Source organism: Plectrocnemia conspersa, unplaced genomic scaffold, assembly GCF_051122295.1.
Source record: "Plectrocnemia conspersa isolate PC_06_02 unplaced genomic scaffold, ASM5112229v1 ptg000005l, whole genome shotgun sequence".
NCBI classification, from domain to species: Eukaryota; Metazoa; Arthropoda; class Insecta; order Trichoptera; family Polycentropodidae; genus Plectrocnemia; species Plectrocnemia conspersa.
Window position 1 is genome coordinate 8,272,723 of NW_028277169.1, and position 20,524 is coordinate 8,293,246.

Genomic DNA, 20,524 nt, shown 5'->3' on the forward strand with positions numbered 1-20,524 from the left:
CCATTGGCGAAGTTTAGTCAGGGTTCGCTTTGAGGAGTTTGCGAAAGCTCGAAGCAGTCGTGAAGATAACTGGAAGCCCTCCAGGGAAATCAGGATACAACCTACAAAGCTCATCACGTATCTCGCCGGGCACCGTGACACCGAAACAAAAATGACATAACAACAACGTGACAAAAACGAACAAATTAATTCGCCAATTCTTGCCCCCAAGTGAAATGTGCCAAATCTTCCCAGCATATTCTCATATTGCACGAATATGTTATTTGAATATCCACACAACTTATATGACTTACATCGACTTTATACTATAAAGCTATATTTCCATTTATATATTTTCCTTTTCCTTTATTTTGTAATCTGCTTAAGGACAATGACTAATTTTTATATTATTTATTTTTTTATTCTCACAGTAACTAGGCATTTGAGAAAGAAAAAATATAATGTAAGAAGTATACCATTGGATAAATACAAATTATATTAAGAAAAACCAGTTATATTATTATATTACATTAGTTTATTCAAATTTTCACTGTGCACGTTTAACAAGTTTCAAATTTACACAAACATCAAAGCTTAAACATATATACCATTTTTTGTTATACGAAAATAATGTACAATATGTGTTATACTATAATAATTTTAGCTTTATTTATAAGTTATTTACACATCACATTATATAATAATATATACCCGAACATCCTTAAAGCTAATTTTAGTCCGTACACATTTACGAAAGCATAAATGTTTAATACATTGATAACATACGAAAAAAAGACTTGTTCCCCACATTCAAAATGATTTTATGTAATTAGTAAATTAGTAATCATATACTGATATGTATGATTTCTCTGAAATCATATTTAACATATTTAAAGTAAAATAAGTATGAAAACGTATTATACAAGTAGCTTACACGACAAGACTTATATACATATAAACTTTTATTATTATCTAATGTATGCACTGTACAAGTTTAGTTAGTTTGTTATAACATATTGATTTTATACAAAGCTTACACTAACTGATATATACGCTGGAAGCACTGGACACAGTTAACAGGAGTCGTTCAGTATAAAATGCCTCTGAAAAGAAATAATAGCATATATTAGAAATATTGTTTTATGATATATATAAATATTTTATAGTGTATATTAAAAATTAAAAAAAAATCAGAATCTAAATTTTTGCTAGACAAAGATAATTTATTCATAATTGTAAAAACAGTTTACTTTATATACATATATTATTAAGCGAGTACTTTAAATTAAAAAAAATCAGGCGTCATCTGTGTATCGAAATAAACACAAACATATCAAGATAAAAAATTATAATGTACAAGATAATTACAAAATATCATAGTTCACTATCACAGAAAGCTCTTAAGAGTTATGTATTAAAAATGTAATTTTAATATGTAATTTATGTATTAAAAACTTAATTTTAAAGTTGAGAGTTGTCGTTTTGTTTAACCACGAATCCCACAGAATTATCCTTAACTTCATTATAGATTTGCAACATTTTGCTTCTAATCATCAAAGTTCTTAAAAGTTACACTTTTATTTGTAGATATGGATATGTTAAAATGCCAACTCTCAATAAGGCTCTCATTTTTTTGTACAGAACGATGATGGATGTCTAAAATTATATCAACATAAAAATTACAATATTAGTAATATTGTTAAAAAACATTAGACGTTGATTACGGGTCATTTTAATGCTTTATTGTTAAGATTGTTAGAAAACAATTCATTGCAATCTCTTTTTGCGTTTTTTGCAGTTGCTAAGGGGTGGTGTTGACCATCTGTCAATGATCGAATGCTGAAAGAAGGGATTCCCAAATTATGTTTCACGGAACACTTGTGCTTCTTGAATAAATGTTTTACTTCATATTAACAATATAAAGACCTCGTGCATTAAAAAAAGATAACGTATATTATTTTTGTTTTGCTACTAAATCTTGACCGACATGACAGCCAACTGTCATAAGTCTGACGACAGTTGTCAATATTGTCATATCCAATCTGACTGACATTTTAAAAAAAACATGTACATTATTTAGCATATCACTGTCTTAATTATTTATAAATTATTTATATGACAATTGGCATCAATATTTTTAAAAATATAGATTGTTGAAAATTGCGTAATTCTCAGTTTAATAATTAAGTATCCAATAATAAAACATTGAATGTAAAATTTAGTGAATTTAAAACCGTATCTTTATAATAATATTATTTAAAAAAAAACTAGTACCGATAAATTATATTTAAATATAATTAAAGAAACTTGAGAAATACTAGGAACTAAATTACATCATTTAGTAAATAAAGCACTCTCCGAGGGAGAAATACCTGATAATTTTATGATTGCTACTATTATACTTAAACCTAAAATAAAATATAGTAAAAAATATGAAGAAATAAGACTAATTAAAATATTGCCTTTTATTAAAAAGACGTTGTAAATAATAAATTAAGTACAATAGAGATATTGTTTAAAAATAATGTACTAAAACTAAATATATGTTTATTAATTATGAAAATATGTTAAATAATAATAAAAAAATAGTTATAAATAACTCTATTATAAAAATAGTTGATAATATAAAATATTTAGTAATAATTATACATAAAAAATTAAATTTTAATGAACATTGTAAAATCGTATTAAAAAAATTGTAAAAAAATAAGTATTATCCAGGATGAAAAATAAACACAAAAAATAATTTACAATAGTAGCTTATTGCCCCATTTTAATTATTGTGCAATAATATTAAACATGTTTAATAAATCAGATAAAATGATGTTGCAAAAATTATAAAATAGGTCTATGAGAGTAGTTTTCAATAAAAATAGATTTACTAGTAGTAGATGATTGATTGAATGTTCAAAAAATATTAAAGATTAATGTTTTAGTATTTATATATACATATGTTAGAAAATAATATGTTATCAGAATATTTTAATAAGTATTTAATATTAGAAATTTAGGAATATGTATAAGAAAATGAGTACGGCCAGGGGAATAATTTACAGAGGTGTGAATTCTTAGGACAAATTCGCAAAAATAAAAATGTAGCGGGTTTCCTAAATAGAATAAATAAACATTTTCATGCATTAAGAAATAAATTAAAATATTATGTTTTTTTATTATTTTCTGTTAATGTTTATATTATGTTATATGTATCTTTAAATAAAAAAAAATACTATAAAAATTAGCTATATTACATAAATAATTTAAGAACTAGTTACAAAAAAGTTCTAGAAATTTAAAAAACGTTATGAATAAAGCAGTTATCGGGTTAATCGACTGAAGCACTTTTATATTTATCAATAAAAGGATTAACTTGACAAAAAAACGTTTTTTTTTATCTAAAATGTAACACCATGGGAGACTACTTAACAAATTAAGGTACACGCCATAAATCATAAGGGATTATAATTATTTGTCGTATTGAGAATAGATATCCGTGTGAATCCGTTTTTATTCTACCTTATCAGCCAGCGGCAATTTATTTCAAAGGAACTCACCACCCTTTTTTAATCGGTCGTTCCACCGAAAACAGCGGACCACAAAATCTACCACGATGGAGCTATGTATATAAATATTGGTACCCTGGCAATTAGGAATCACTTTCACTAAGATGGTTCGTCGGAGGATTTTCCCTTTGACACTACTTACATTTACCATTAAAAATCCATACCAGAGTCTAAGGTATCTAAACTTTAAAAGCCCTACAACTTAGATCACAACTAAAAAGCCGCCGCTTCTCTCTTCTCATCCACTGATCCAGCTCAACCGCTGGAATCTAGAACGATCCACTTCGGAGACACCTGCCGCCCACGGACAACACTTTATCTGTGTTTTAACTAAATACAGATCCCAGAATCCATAACTATAAAAAATCTTGACCACTTTAATAAAGTGGATTCAAGTTTTTGTGCGATAAAAAATGCAGTGAACCTAAAACACTTTTGCTCATCCTGAGGAAAAGCACAAGCAATGAAACTTTAGAAACTTTAATGATAGTTATTAGTCTTTTTTAATAATTATTTATTTTAATAATTTATTTAGCTGCATAGCTTATTTTTACAGTATACCAAAAAAAATTAAATGCAAAAAATATTTCATGACAAAATTTTATGTAGCCAAAACAATGACATTCTTCGTCACTACTGTTATCACTTCCAATCAAATTAACACTTTGCTTTCGACTTATATACGAGAGCTCATTCGAATTCCACCAAGCGGAGCTACGCTGAATCGCATAAAACGACTGATCTAGTCCAGCCAAGCATTTACTCCAAATTTCCAAGAATTTAATTTGATCTTTGGTATGAGTTTAGGATTGCGAAGCATAGTATTCAGCCGACAACGATTTAGCCTCCAGCGCCAAACACTTAGTAAGTTATTATTGCACAAATTGTATAGTCATTTTTGAAATACATGGTTTGGTTCAATCATGTTTTAGTTGATTATTCAGTAGGCGCGATTCTAACATAGTATTTTCTGGGGTTGTACACTTCTGCTTCATTCAGTTGGGCTTTTGTTTTAATGTTCTGATTAGGTGATTTTTGCGGCCACTCATATCAGAGGTTCTAAATCATGCGAAACGGTCGTTTCGGGAATAGACGTAGACGCGTGTCGGCCGAAAGTTGTTGCTTTTGTTCCAAAGGCCAACAGTTAACTTGATTTATTCATAAACTTACCATATTTACTTTTATCTGCACTTCCGCGACGAGCCCCGGTTGGGTATCGCGGGTCTCGAGGGGTGCTTTTTTTAATTCAACTCCGCTTTAACCACCTTAACTTGGTTTAATAACAATAATAATAAAAAAAACTGAAAGCCTTTCAAGTTGTAACGTTAAAGATATAAAAAAGGTACTTGGGTGTTCAATAATTAGATAACAAGAAAATAATTTATGAGTTCTTTCAATGCACTGACACGTAGTCTAGAAGCGTGTCAAATCTTCCAATATTCTTATGTCAGTAAGAATAATTTTAAAATCTATATGCAGTGGAACCTTGGATTGCGAGTAAAAACTCTGTTTCAAATACGACATGGAAATTTATTCCCGGGAATTAAAAAAAAAATTTGCTGTCTCAAGTCTCGGGAATTAAAAAAAAAATTACCCAAGACTCAAGAAATTCCGATTTAAATTTTATTTCGTATATCGTACATTTTTTGTAATAAAATCTGCATAGTTGGAAATAGCCCATGCCTGGTTTGTATAAAAGAAAGTAGTAAGCGAATAGTTAAAGGATCGGCCAAATGACCTTGTCATGTCGCGTTGTAGTGATAAAGAAAAAAATATTTCACATTTACGTTTACGTATTTTCGTCGTTATTTTTTAAATATCACCTAATTTTTAAAGTATTTACCCACTTCTTGGCATGTAACTACAAATACGATGCATGTGTTGTTCCCAGAATAATTTAAAATAATTCTCTTAACTTCATCAAATACGTTCTTATTGTTCCCGTCGCACGGTGGGGTATTTGCTCGATCTGGACCGCCAAAAGTCGATTACGAAAACTTTAACGCAGGTAAAAACGAAAGGTTGCTCTATAAAGCTGATAATTGTACGAATGACAATCAACGATTTCCACACCCTTTGCATAACGCTAGCGCCCTCACGATCGGTCGAAAGTAAATCATCCCTTCGAGTGCACGCATCGTTTCTCAGCGCAGAATACAATTAAAAATATTCCTAATTTTAAAATTATCCTAATTTTAAAAATTCAAAATAATTATTTTACCTATTTTTCACCGAACAGACAATAAAATCTTATTACTAATGCTGGTTTTTTGGTTTACTTAGGATATGTATATATTACAAAGTAAATACATATTATCAACAAATGTTGTTTATTTATTCTGTAATATCATAATTATTAAAAATAATAAGATATAACATTTTTATATTATTTTATACTATATATCAAATTACTTTATTAAGACAATTTTACTAGCAGGTATAAGTGATCTAAAATTGTATTGTTCTCGCATGATATAAAAAATATATTTAGGAAATAATGATCACCAACTAGCAATACTATAAAAATAAGATATTTTTTTAGCAGAAATTTAATAGTGTGTATAAACACTTTTATACAAAATTCATGGTACATCACACAATTTTAAATTATTTTATTTAAAATAAATACGTAAACAAAAAAAAAATTGCTGACAAAGTACTAAATATTAATTCAATTAGAGAAATCGAAATTAAAACAATTAGGATATATAAAAACTTATGAATGATAATTTATCATTCTGTATATACTTTTTTGATTTAGGATTTACAAATTTAAATTATTAATAACATAATAATGTAATAAACCAAGTTATGAAATCACAATTCATAAATTAATTTTTGCTTTTAAGTATATGTAGTTTTATATGACAACCCAAATGGGAAGATTATGCTAAATATTTATTTGTAAATTTAAAAAAAAAATTTAAATTTCAAATTTAAAAATGTGTATTACAAAAGTTTGTTTTGATAATATTTAAATTTTTTAATAACCATATTATTTAATATTTTTTAATATTATTTTAACTATTTAATATTTTTTAATAGTTTAAAATAAATATTTTTAAAACAAATAATTGTTCTATAAGAAAAGATAAATGTAATAGTCAATAATTAATTCCTAAAACACAATTTGATTTTTAATTTTAAAAATTCATAAAAGTAATAAATATGTATGTGTTACAGTCGGTTATAGTAAAGTTATATTGGGAAAATCATTATTGATAATTTATCAATTTGTGTATACTTTTTTTGAATTTAATTTTATAATTTTAAAGTATTAATAATATATTAAAGTCATAAATAAAGTTATAAAATTATTATTCATAGCTTAATTTGGCTTTAAAAAATATGTAGTTTTCTTATGATAACTGAAATCAGAAGCTGAAACTAAATATTTATTTGTAAATTTAAAAGTTTTTAATAGAAACATTTTTTTTTATTAGTACATTAATTCAAATCCATATCAAATTTTTAATTATTTTTTACATATCATATTTTCTAATAGCTTAAAATAAATACTAATAAAACAAATTATTATTATTGTTTAAAAAAGATAAATGTAAAGGTATATAAAATATGACAGAATATGACCGTAATAAATATAAATATTAACCTATATACTTGATTATAAATATTTCAATACAAAATGTCACAATCGATTGTAAACAAATTAAAAACGTTTATATATAAGCTACATATATTTTATAATTATATGTAAATATATAAATTGAAATAATACAATAACAACGTTAGTTTTGCTCTAAATGTAAAATATGTATTTAAACTTACATAAATTAATACTAAATATTTTTTAAACAGGCAATTATATATTTGATTTATTATAGTTATGTACACTTTTTCTAAAATTTATAAAATATTGTTAACTTTTAAATTATATATTTTTAAATAAATGTACCATTTACTAGTAATTTGTAATAATAGCGTTGGTGTTTTGGTAGAATAAGATGTTAATGTTTTTAATTTATGACACTGTGAGAGTTTTAACCACCTAAAAAACAATTGAAATTTTATTTTAATGATCATATTAAAAATAAAATTCAGCTTGTCCCAAAAGTAAGGTTCAACAATGGAAGAGAGATCTTGAGATTAAACAAATGCGTGAATAATTGTTAATATTTTACGGACTATCTATTAGCACACTAATCAGCACACAAATGTACCGTAAAACAACGGTAGACAATGTGTTCTATTTTGCGCAAAAGAAATATTGTTATTCTACATTCTCGTTAACGGTCACCAAGGCGACCTCCACTTTTATGGTGTTTATACATTTCGTGGGTTTATGCAAGAAGCGATGCAATTGGCTCGCCAACATCCTTATCTGTGGATCGCCAGAGATGTCTTAAACCAGCAATATAAAATATGTAACACTTAGTCACAGAGGGATAGATGAGAAAACGGGCAGACGGAGGAATCCGTAATCAGAGCCGCCCTAGAAGCGACTCATAGGAGTTATAGCACGGGACACATAAGCGGATCATTCAGCATCAATACAAGAATTTTATTAAAATTACCCCCATATTAATATAATCAATAAAATATATTAAAATTAATATAATGGTAGTATAGTTACTAAAAATTATAAAATATTTAAATAAGTCTTGTGTGTAAAGATTGCAAAATCAAAAACAGAGAAGCAAATGCCGTCCACACTTAGAAAGTAATCACAAAAGATGAAATCTTAAAAAAGAAGAAATTTTATTAAAATGCTCAATTAATCTTGTAACTTTTGCAAGTCAACAATGGTGTCACATGATTAATCAAACTTGTGGTTTATGTATTTAATTTAAATATTTCATTTATCCCAGATTTTAAAAAAACTTTCAAAAACAAAAAAATTAAATAGATTTATTTTGTTATTTTGAAGAGCTATCTATTGATTTTAAGCTGTAATTATAGTTTATATATGGTATAAAATGGACTTAAATAATCTTTGTTGTGTACGTATGAAATTAAACTATATATATTATAATTAGATAAATTAAAAATCAATCTCAAGAAATTAATCAATATAATTTGATCTAATAAAAATGAACCCCAAAATATCTCTATATATAATTAAATCTAAAAAAACATAAATCTGAAAAAGTGAATCAATACTGGTTGTGAAGTGATACATCGTAAACCGACAAGTAGAACATAAAAATACGTACAAAAGTTAAACAATAACTCTGCTCTGGCCAATAGTTGCTTTAATAAGAACAATTAGATTTATTTTATTAGCACCGGACTGTAGCTAATATAAAAAATATGTTTGTTCGCACAAAACACAAAGTAGTAGAAATGGAAGTATACAAGAATATCACTATGAACAAAAAAAGAAATGACAATATCGAAAATCATAAATAGCAGGAGTATTGCTTCTGAAATATCGAACAGTAAGTTCTCATCGCGATGAATTTCAAGATTTAAAAACTAATAATACTACAGATACATAAAAAATACATACTTATTATATTTTATTTTATTGATAACATTTTATGATAAAATATCAAAGATTAATCGTCGATAAGTTTTTGATAAACCAAACATATATTTAGTAGTATTTACGTTTATTTTGGTAGTCACATACAACGCAATACAAAATGGCCACACTAGTGTTATCACCACCTGGTGTATCTTCTATTGTAGAGGTAAATTAACGTAATTAAGCACTACATAGTAATTATTTAATAATCTATATATCTATATATATATATAAGTATCTAATATTTATTTTCCCCAGTTCCTGGCCAAAGCCATCCACATGGGTACCTATTAATTCGTTCTACCTTCATGTTACCTTATTAAGGTTCTTAAATAATGGGTTAGAATGATTTTTATTTCTGTCATGGTAATTTTTTAAATGTGGAAAATTAAAAAATGTAGAAATTCCTGATGATGCGGGGACAATCTTCGGCGAAATATAAAGAGAAACTCATTAAAAAAAGATGAACGCGAATATAACACGTAAATATTTAATATTTATATATATATATATATATATATATATATATATATATATATATATATATATATATATATATATATATATATATATATATATATATATATATATATATATATATATATATATATATATATATATATATATATATATATATATAAATATATATATGGTTAATATTTCTAGGAGTCGGATTACTCCGCGTACTTTTTTGATTCCGTGTGGAATCATGGTCCCTACGTTTCGGCCAGATTCGCCCAGCCATCCTCAGGGGAAAATTGAGAATATGAACATCCGGTGTGGGCAAAGCCCAGCATGTGGTTGTTCTCAATTTTCCCCTGAGGATGGCTGGGCGAATCTGGCCGAAACGTTGGGACCATGATTCCACACGGAATCAAAAAAGTACGCGGAGTAATCCTACTCCTAGAAATATTAACCAAATATTTCTCCGCGAAAACGCATTCAACCACATTATATATATATATATATATATATATATATATATATATGTGGCTATGTATATATGTATATATGTATGTATGTATGTATATAAATATATATATATATATATATATATATATATATATATATATATATATATATATATATATATATATATTTATATACATACATAAATATATATATATATATATATATATATAAATATATATATATATATATATATATACATACATACATACATACATACATACATACATACGTATATACATATATACATAGCCACAGTACTGACAGTACCAGTTGCTTTTTCAGTAATTTCGTCATTGGTGTTTTTTTGATTATATTTAGGGATTTCTGTAAATATGATATTTCTAATGGATATTATGTCGATGCGTAGATAAGATTACGATTGTAAATCGAACTTTATACTTTATCGATTGCGTCGTTGTTATCATATATATTACCATATCAGTTTTTTTATTAGGTATTATGATAGGAAGAATTTTATATTTCGGATTTTAAAATCTCTTTATTTAAAAGCGCTTTCGAGTGCTTGACGTGTCATATCCTAGATGTTTTTTCATGAGATCATTTTATTGTTATAAAGAAAGTACGCCTTTCATAAGTTATGGAAGAGATCGGAACATCCGTCTGCTCTCTAGGAATTTCGTTCATTTAGAGCGCGCGTTAATTTCCTGTCATCGAAATTATTACAAATATTTTAAAAAACAAATAAAAAATGATCCCAAAGCGTTCTGGAAATTCATTAACACTAAACGCGCTATTCAGTCGACATCGAAAGTAATGAACTTCGACGATAAAACATTAGACGGTTCACAAAATATTGCTGACGGCTTTGCGCAATATTTTCGTTCTGTTTTCAAGGAATATTTTTCGCCTTCTGCTCAGTCTTTCTTCTTCATGTTCTTGGTCTTCAGTACTGACCATCAAAGAAATTGAGCGCTCAGATCTTAAATAAGACTTTAATATATTAAAGACAGGGCATTCTTCTAGGCCTGATTTCATTTTGAAGGGTTGCGAAGTCAGTTTCGCTGCTCCTCTAAAACGTATTTTTCTTATCTAATTCTTAAGACATCATCATATTCTGATCTATGAAAATGAACAAAAGTCACCCCTATTCATAAAAAAAATGACAAATTGTATCTAAAATACTATAGATCAGACGCAGCGTTGTCAGCTTACGCTAAATTATTTGAAGAAATTATTTATAGATATGTCTTTAATCACTTTCGGCAAGTTTTGTTGGACCAACAGCATGGGTTTTCAATGTTACTAACCTTCTGTCTTTCACTAAAACGGTGAAAATTCTCTAGATACGGGAATTAAAGCAGACGTCGTGTATATAAATTTTGATAAGGCCTTCGACAAGATTTGTCATGGGTTATTATTAAAAAAATTGTGGACTCTTGATGATTTAACTCTGTTATTCTCGAGTTATTTGAGTGATCTTAGACAGTTTGTAACCTATGGCGGCCGATTGTCGAAAGAATATTTCACCCCTTCGGAGGTTCCTTGAGGGTCTAACATGGGCCCTCTGCTCTTTAGGTTGTTTAATAATGACATAAATACAGCAGTTACAAATTCAAGTTTTCTTCTGTAAATTGTATAAATGAAATCAATCTGTTGCGGACTCCTCTCTACATAGTGATTTAGATTCTCTTTGGAGATGGGATTTCGTTTACCGTCTGCCCTTTAGTGTTGGAAAGTGCCATACTGTGTCATTTTTTCAATCCCGTTCGCCATCAGTTTATTATTACAATCTGGGTGGGAACATTTGATTAGAGAAACTTTCACTAAAGATCTCGGAATCACATTTGAGAGCAAGTAGAGGTTATCTTTGCACATACACGATATCTGTGATAAATCTTGCAAGATGCTCGGCTTTGTTATGAAGAACGCCTTTCACTTTGACGATCCATCAGTTATTCGCGTCCTCTATGGCATTAGTTCATAGCATTCTTGAATCATGATCTATAATTTGGTATTCCCGAATAACGAAATACTCACCTTTAGTAGAAAATATTCAAAACAAGTTTTTAAGATATCTTTATAAAGAATTGGTTATTATCCCTTCTCAGCGCCATTCTTTTATTTTTTAGTTCGTTTCATTTTTTTTTCATATTTTATGATTTTTTATTTTATTTTATTATTTTTCGTGTATTATTTGAATGATTTATTTTTTTAATAAAATAATACAATTTTTGTTTTCGACCATCATGACGCATTAGGGTAACCTGTTAGGCTACGATAATCTTAATATATTCTAGATAAATAAATTATGCATATTTCCTCAGATTTAATTTCGTAGTTGTCTTTTTCTATAAAGGCTAAATAATAAATAATTAAGTGGTATTAATCAGTTCCAAGCAAATAAAAAAATTAAATGTTTGTCTATACAAATATTATTTAAAAATAGTTCAGCTGTCATTGTCATATAAATAAAAACAAATCATAAATGATAGCTTATTAAAAAATTTACCTTTTTAGTTGTAGGTGTGGCAATCTTCATTTATTGTAGAAATTGCTTTAATTTTATGTTCTATTGTACCAATATTGCATATTTTATTTCAAATTGTTTGATACACATATGCCGTCCGAACATTTTAAACTCGGTTCACATGTACCACTGAAACCACCACACATTTCGCCAACGGTGCGAGCGCACACTTTACAGCATCTGAAAAAATAACAAAATATTAAAATTTATTATTATTTAGCTTACACTATATAATTTTTTTTTCAGAAAGATGACAGCGAAAATAATATAATTACCGAAAAGCCCTATTCAAGACTTGAGGACCGCGTTTACTCGTTCATTATCAATGATAAAACATCAATGTTTACCTTTTACCGAACATTGGCTATGGCTGGATTCTTCTATAAGGACCGAGAAGTAAAATGTAATGAGTGTAATTTGAACGCAACCGATTGGAGTGATATGGTTGAAATTTTCAACAAACATTGGATTTTAAGCCCTTTCTGCCCTGAACTAGGAAATGAGGTGTACTTGCAGAACGCACCGGAGGAGCCAAAATATGCGACATTCAAAGCACGTTATGATACATTCAAATATTGGCCAAAACATAAAATTCAATCTCCGTTTAAGCTAGCTGAAGCGGGATTATTTTACATAAATCATCATGATAAAACCAAATGCTTTTTCTGTGGAATTATAATTCATAAGTGGGAAGCAAACGATGTACCTAGAAAAGAACATGAAAAATATTCACCGGATTGTGCGTTTATAATAGAACTGTTTGAAGAAAGTTTAAAGTTTAACAAAAATTTGTCATACCAAAATTATATTAGTTGTGGAATAATAACAGATTAGAAATGCCAGTTTTAATATTCAAAATACTGATATCTGTAATTAAATAACTTTTTATCGTTAAAAAAAATATATTATTGTACATATAACACTACTAAAAACAGACAAATAGTTTAACATATATAATGTATAGTGTAGTTCGTTAGATTTACTTCCCACGGGCGGGTCTCTACTGATATTATTAAAATCGGTCTAATGTTAATAGTAAAGTTACATTTTCAATGATATACATAGTATAGTTTTACTAACTCGGCCAGTTTAAATGAATTGACTTACAATTTAAACAATTGATTTACAATTTTAGTGAAGACACTTATTTTTTTTAGAATTTATATTTTATTTATAGAATTGTGTTTTTTTTTTTGTAATATTCTGTTTTTTTTTTTATTAATAAATAATTTGTGAGTATATTCAATATAAATGTCGCTTTTTTATTTTAGCAACACACAGTTGACTCCAAATATCCATTAACTACTACGGAATGTGCATTTATTGATCATTAAAAAAATATTTAATTTATAATAAAATATTTAATCGATAGCTTCACCTTAAATACAGTTAAATTTACGTTTTCAAAACGTATATTGATAAAAATAGTAAATTAGTTATTATTTTGATAACATATTAAAATAATCAATCTCGTTTGTAGCGAAAAAATGAAATTAAAATTCTTTAAAAAATAAAGTGAAAAAACTTTAAATTGCAACATAAAGCAACTATATTACTATAATTTACAAACTATAGTGACTTCTAGGTAATAAACTAGGGTAAATATTATTTAAATCTGCCTACATACAAAAAACAACAGTGTAATTAAATTTACAAAAAAATAATAGTTTTTCAACATATTTATTTAGTGTATATCTTTTTTTGCAACATGACAAATGCGTTACAGCTGGGTAAACACAATCAACAACTACTACTAAAACATTTTTGTCACAATAAAAAGGAAAACCCACCACAAGCAAAGCTCTAATAAGGCAGTATTTTTGGTCCTCATCTTTATTTATTCATGACTTTTTTGCACCGCTCCCACTACGACGGCGCCGACACGATTTTATTGCTTTTGACGTGAATTTTTGCCTTCTGAGAAGCGATAATTGCTTTTGCGCTTTTCTATTGATCGAAATTCAGTTTAAATATACTTTGTCCATAGTTTTATCGGTAAGGATAGCTATAATATTTTTAAAAGATAGTGTATATTCTACATTACATGATAGTGTAGTATATATTTTTAAAACATATGTGTAATATCGAAACGCAGACAATCTACGGAGCAATATGTGAGATGTCTGTCTGTATGTATTCTTTTGCTTATTTTTTTCTAAGAGATGAATTTGTTTAGTTTGTATTTGATACTTGACCTAATAAAAGTATTAGTTCAAGAACTTTCACTCGGTTAAGTTTGGGTTTGAACAGAAAATGTACGTTTCGCAACTGTCAAATTGAGCTTCATAGACATTTTATAGCAGCATTTTAACGCTATTCGATTAAATTATATTTTCGTCAGTAGAAAAATATATTTACTGGTGAAAATGTATTTGGACTTAAAAAAATACACAAGCACTGTAACATTTATACATCGGATGTAGATGAATAATGATAAGTATGTAAATATATATATTTCTGTATATAGAAAAGTTGAAATCGTATAATCGAATAATTTATATTTTCACTAATAAAAATTTATATCTACTGGTGAAAATGTATTCTGATTGCTGTTAATTGTTATTTTAATTTTTTTCAAATCAGTAGATTTACAATAATAAAATTATAGTATCTAACATATAAAGTTTATATACTGATCAGTCACTTGATATGATCAGAATCTTCAACGAAGAATCCTTAATTATAAAGAAGAGTTTGTGTATTCGAAACCGTTGTAAGAAAAGAGAAAAATGTTTAAACGCCTCTGAAAGTTTTCTTTGAAAAGAAATAATAATAGGGTTGAATCTGAGAAAACTTCCGAGTTTCTATTATGGCCTCGTTCCGAATAATTAAGCAACGGGGGAATCGACGCGCGTTAAATTAACGTGAATGAAAAAAAACGTATTTTTTTCATCGAATCGAAATGTCGGCTCGTTTTTTTGCTTCCCCGAAAATTTCATCCCAGGGGGTGGCGAATAAAATATTTTCATAACAGTTTCGCTTTTTATGGCCTCGTTTGCCGCACGAATCACAAGTGACCCCTCGGAAGATAAGATTATATTTTAATACGACGCGAAGTCTTGCTAAATTAAAGACTTTTTTAAGGCTGGGTAAAATATTAAAATATTATTATTATTTATATATTTAATAAATGCTATGGTGCACAATATAAGGACCACCAAGAATCTAATATACAAGTAAAAGCTTTGTCGTTTCACTAAATAATGGAAATTCGATACCGCGTAAAATTTGAGATGGAGTATGTTCAGGCCGTCTCTTTATCTTGAATACAAACAATATTTCAAAATTAAAAAATATGCATTAATATGTATATGCTGACGATAAAGCTATTTTGACTAGAAAATAACAAAAAAGCTTTTTGGAGGGGGAAAATTAAAAACAACTAAAAAAAACGAGTTAATATTTTAATGGAACTTTAACAAATTTGCTACTGCCTGTACAAAGTTAAAAGAGTAGTAACGTATAATTGATATATAGCGTTAAATACATGGGCTTACACCTGGATTGTAAAATTAATAAAAAAAAACATTTTAAAAATTTCCTTGAACAGGCTTGGTGTGCTTGTGACGTTTAGATTAATATTTAATACATAGAGCGCGGTTATTAATAAAAAAAAAAATTGAAAAAAAAACACAATTAATCTGACATATTTTAACATATGCTTGCTAGGTGTGGAGTAATGCCAGTAAAACTTTTTTTTTAAATTGTTATTTAAAATAAAGTTATTAAAAATATATTTATTACTCTTTCTAAAAATAATGAAACAAGTGAATTGTCAATTTCATACAAAAAAATACTATAAAAATATTTTGCGTAGCCATATTAACCCACTTATCTCATATATCCGTGACTACGATAAAAACAACCTTAAATTTCCATATAAGCATTATATGCCAAAACACATTATTTAACTTTAATTATCAAATATAATATAATCAATATTGTTTTAAAAAAATATATTTTTTAAATTGAAATTTTATCGTTTTATAATATTGTATTAACAAAAAAGTGTGCTTTAACTGCATGGGTATATTTTTAGAACATACGACATTATTGTAAAAAAATGATATTTGAAAATTATGAAAATTGTAGCAGCGCAGCATACTTATTAAAATATATAATATAATATTTTTAGCAATCATAAAAAATGCATAATTAACTATAGCATCACGCACTAACTTACGACACATAATGGACTTAAGTTTTTTGCTTTGAAACACGCTCTACTAGAACTAAACACTAAACAAAAAAACATATAAAAATTTATGATATTATTTTTGAGTATTCCATATTTTTTTGTTATGTCTGTGTATTTTAATGTTACAAAGCATATAATTAGGTAGTCATTCTTATATTACATATAAGCTTATAAAAGCTTTCAGGTACATTTCTATACAATCTGTTAAGTCAAAAATTATTCTACATTTTGATACTGTAAAAAAATTGGGTTGCTATCAATCGATCTCAAAAAATTTTTTTTTAATTGTCTTGCAATTCATGAATTTTACAAATAATACTTAAAAATGAAAATATTTTCCCATTAATAATAAAAAAAATTAAAAATACCTATTAGTTTGATACAATTTTTCAAAACCTATTTGTGTTAATAAAATAATGTATCAATTGAGTTGTCATATCAATATAATTTTATATTATATATTGATATTCCTTATAAATGAAAAACAAGATTAGCTTATAATAAAATTTTTGTGTTTTAAGATATTTTTATACTTTGCTAAATAAATATATTTTATTAGTTATTTTAAAATAAAAATGTCATAATGTTTTGTCACAGCTGATCTAATTTAAAAAAAATATAACATCAAATTTAGTTATATTATTAGTTTTGTTAATAGTTGGACTGTAATTTAATATGAAAAATAACAAACTAAATAGAAGGAGCAAAAACTGTTTATAAATTATATAATTATACTACACTTTTGGTGTAAGTAGTGTAAGTAAACGTTTGTTTCACTGGTAGTCTTAAAAAAAATATAATCAGGACGTGAGGTTTGAAATTTAATTTTGTTAGCATCATACTTCAGTTGGAAGCAATCAACTGTTTTAATTAAAATCACTTATAAAACATTAAAAGCTTTTTCAAAAGTTAATTGTTAATAAATAAACCATTTTGGACTATATAAAACATCATGAAATAGCAATAAGTGCCGCACGAGGTGAGTAAAATAATAGAAAGAAATTAGCGTTGCGAAGTTTTTTGATGCTTTTGAAACGATTCATTTTTAATCACATTGTAATATGCGAGGAACAGTTGATCCTATGTTATAATAGAAAAAGTAATTCACAATATTTAGATAAAAATAAAGCCTTAAAATAATTCGTAAAAACAAACAAGCAAATAAGGCGACTGTTTGATGATCTGCGCTCGGTTTAATCTATTTAATTTTTGCATCTTGGCGATACCATTTCAGTTGCAATTATTGTTATGAAATTGATGTATTGCGACATAGTACCTGCACTAAGCAATCGAGAAGGTGCAGTTCTCTTGCACGACAATGAGCAATCACAAATCGCACGATTGTCCCTTCTAAAATTTGACAAGATGTGGTATATAATATTGCTTTATCTTCCATTATTCTTCCATTGTAAGCTGGCAGGTGTTTGTCTAATATGTTACATAGGAAAAAATTGTATAAACTGTTCATTACTGTACAAAAATGTTCAGTCAGGTATTATGAATATCTGTAAGTAAGTACATAATAAAACGACCAGTCTAAAAGTCTTAGATTCAGTGACATTTGTTCATAAATATTTATAAATTATTATGTGTATTATAATCTATATTCAATAGATAAAATTTTACAGTAGGAGCATTTTTTATAAATAATAATTCGAGTCCACTGTCGTATCTCGAACCCGCGGCCTCCGGATTTCTAGATAAGACCGTACGGACTACGTTAAAACGACCTTTAAATTTTTAAAGCTATATTTGTTTGAGCATTGCAACAATTTTTTGAACGGTGAGGTCTTTACCAAACAAACTTATTAATTTTAGAATGAACTTGTTATTATTAGAATAAAAAAATATATGTAATGCTGGGTATGTAATAACAATTTCAGAGAATCTTGGTAGGCTTGGAACTTTATTAAAAAAATATTACCTTATGTTTTATATAAAAAAATATCATTAAGTATTTTTTGTGTGTATTTTTAAAGTAGTACAAGTTTATAATTCAAAAAAATCTATAGAACTCTAATATGATTTTAATATTTAAAAATGTTTTTTGCTCCCTCTTGTATATAAGGTCTGGCTCATTACTGTGATATAATGGTACGAATTAATTTATGAATATTTCAATATGCGCGTAGGTTTATTACACACATGAATTATATTATTAAATCCATAATACGTACCCGATGTGAGAATACGATTGTGTATATGGAGAGTAAACGTAATGTTAGCGTTGCCTTATGGCGAAACCGGGTTCAAGGGGTTAACTGATACATAAATTTCGATTAAGGTCAAAACTTCTGCTGTGTATCGGTCGACATCACAATTTCGCGTTAAAGTCGAATTGGTTCGCATAAACAAAATTAGAGCTTTCTTACTATGTATTTACGTAGACACATGAAATCACATTTGTAGTTTGTTTTAAGGGTGTATTATTCATAATTGATCAATACCAAAAATTAGCATCTTATAAAAACATACAGAATTGTGTTTATGAATAAATTTTATAAATACAATATTAGTTAAATTTAGTAAAAATTGATTTTATTAAATAAGTTCAAGAGACTGTATTAATCATATTTATATTTAGTATAAAATTAATGCTGGATGATACAAGCAATGTATTACATATTCTATTTATATCAAGCTCACTAGTAAAGTTGATTCTTTAACTAGTATTTATCTGAAACATTCTTAGCCATAGATTTTAATTATTTTGTTCCAATTAATTATTCACTGCTTGCGTTTTTTATAAGGATAAAGCTTAAGTCTGACACGATTTAGTCTGAGGCGTTAAAAATGTACAACTTCTATTTACACGTTTCTCTGAATTTCTAATGGTGTTGAAATTTACCTCGCTAAACTTTTGAAAATGCTTAAAATATCCCGTTTTTGGGTAATGTATGAAAGGCACGAAAAATAAATTATGAAAAAGGGTGCTATAATAATGCTACTCAAAATGGAATAATTGCGCATAAAACTTGGTAAGTTTACTTATTTTGCAGTTAATGTAAAGTGGTAACGATTAAAGGTAAAGGCATATTCGACAATCAATACTTAAATTTTATTAATTGCAGATAAAAAAGGGCCGAAAATATAATAATATAGCAATTTTTTTGACACTTTAACTTTAATAATGAGCTTGTACTACAGTTTATAAGTTCCTTGACATCTTAAATACTATAAACACAAGTTGCAACTTTGATAAAAAAAATTCTATGGTGTTTTATAATTAAAGTATTTCTTATATTTTTATTCACCAAAAATATATATAGCGCTTCACATAAATATATGGATTTTTCAACTTGAAAGATTAAGAAAATAAATAAAAAAAAAATATACTTATTGATTGCAATATTTTTTTATTAAACAGCATTGCATTTAAATAATTAAAACACTATTCCTAAATTTATCATACGTTTCTCTATTGTATGTACATTATTATTAAAGTAAGATCGATTCCTCAAACTGGTCCATTTATCAAACGTCAAGCTAAATCGAACTTCGACTTTTTAATTTTTTTATTATTACAAAACTACATAGCTTTTATATATTTTAAATCTATATCCTATATTGGATAACCATACATTTTGTAATAATGTATATTATATAAAATCTTTTTAATAATGTTAATTGACATTCCAATATCATCAGCCAAATGGACTTCATTTTATGGAAGCAATTCACTTTATTTTTTCTCTCTTTTAAATGGATTATTATATCCAACAATTTTATGTCTTTTATTACTATTTTTGTTCTAACGTATAATTTTGATTTCACTTGTAATGAAATATTTACGAAACAAAAATTTTACTGTGACATCCAAATGGCTCTATTATGAATAA

At 26.9% G+C, this 20,524-nt stretch overlaps 2 protein-coding genes across 3 annotated transcripts in view; one reads left to right on the forward strand and one right to left on the reverse strand.

The window, feature by feature from the left end:
* Positions 1-496: 496 nt before the first annotated feature.
* Positions 497-20,524, reverse strand: part of LOC148234792 (single insulin-like growth factor-binding domain protein-2) — a 190,148-nt gene continuing 170,120 nt past the window's right edge. Inside the window, exons 3-4 of one of the 2 annotated variants that reach the window (XR_015809674.1) lie at positions 12,470-12,667; positions 497-1,082 (exon numbers count right to left, since the gene is read on the reverse strand). Coding sequence is in view for 1 of the 2 variants with exons in the window: in XM_088186338.1 (XP_088042464.1) it covers positions 12,553-12,667 (115 nt within the window). In the remaining variant the exon portion in view is untranslated. Of the gene's footprint in view, positions 1,083-10,276; positions 12,668-20,524 lie in introns of those variants that run through there. The other variant, XM_088186338.1, reaches the window with a different exon arrangement.
* LOC148234793 (death-associated inhibitor of apoptosis 2-like) lies at positions 9,110-13,778 on the forward strand. Its single transcript, XM_088186337.1, has 2 exons — positions 9,110-9,193; positions 12,734-13,778. Exons 1-2 carry the CDS (start codon positions 9,146-9,148, stop codon positions 13,319-13,321), a joined length of 636 nt encoding a protein of 211 aa, XP_088042463.1. The 5' UTR covers positions 9,110-9,145; the 3' UTR covers positions 13,322-13,778.

Bases quoted from the DNA above. Each gene is read 5' to 3' on its own strand.
- LOC148234793 (XM_088186337.1), top strand. From the start codon at position 9,146: ATGGCCACACTAGTGTTATCACCACCTGGTGTATCTTCTATTGTAGAG. The intron at 9,194-12,733 runs GTAAATTAACGT...TTTTTTTTTCAG, and splicing joins GTGTATCTTCTATTGTAGAG to AAAGATGACAGCGAAAATAA.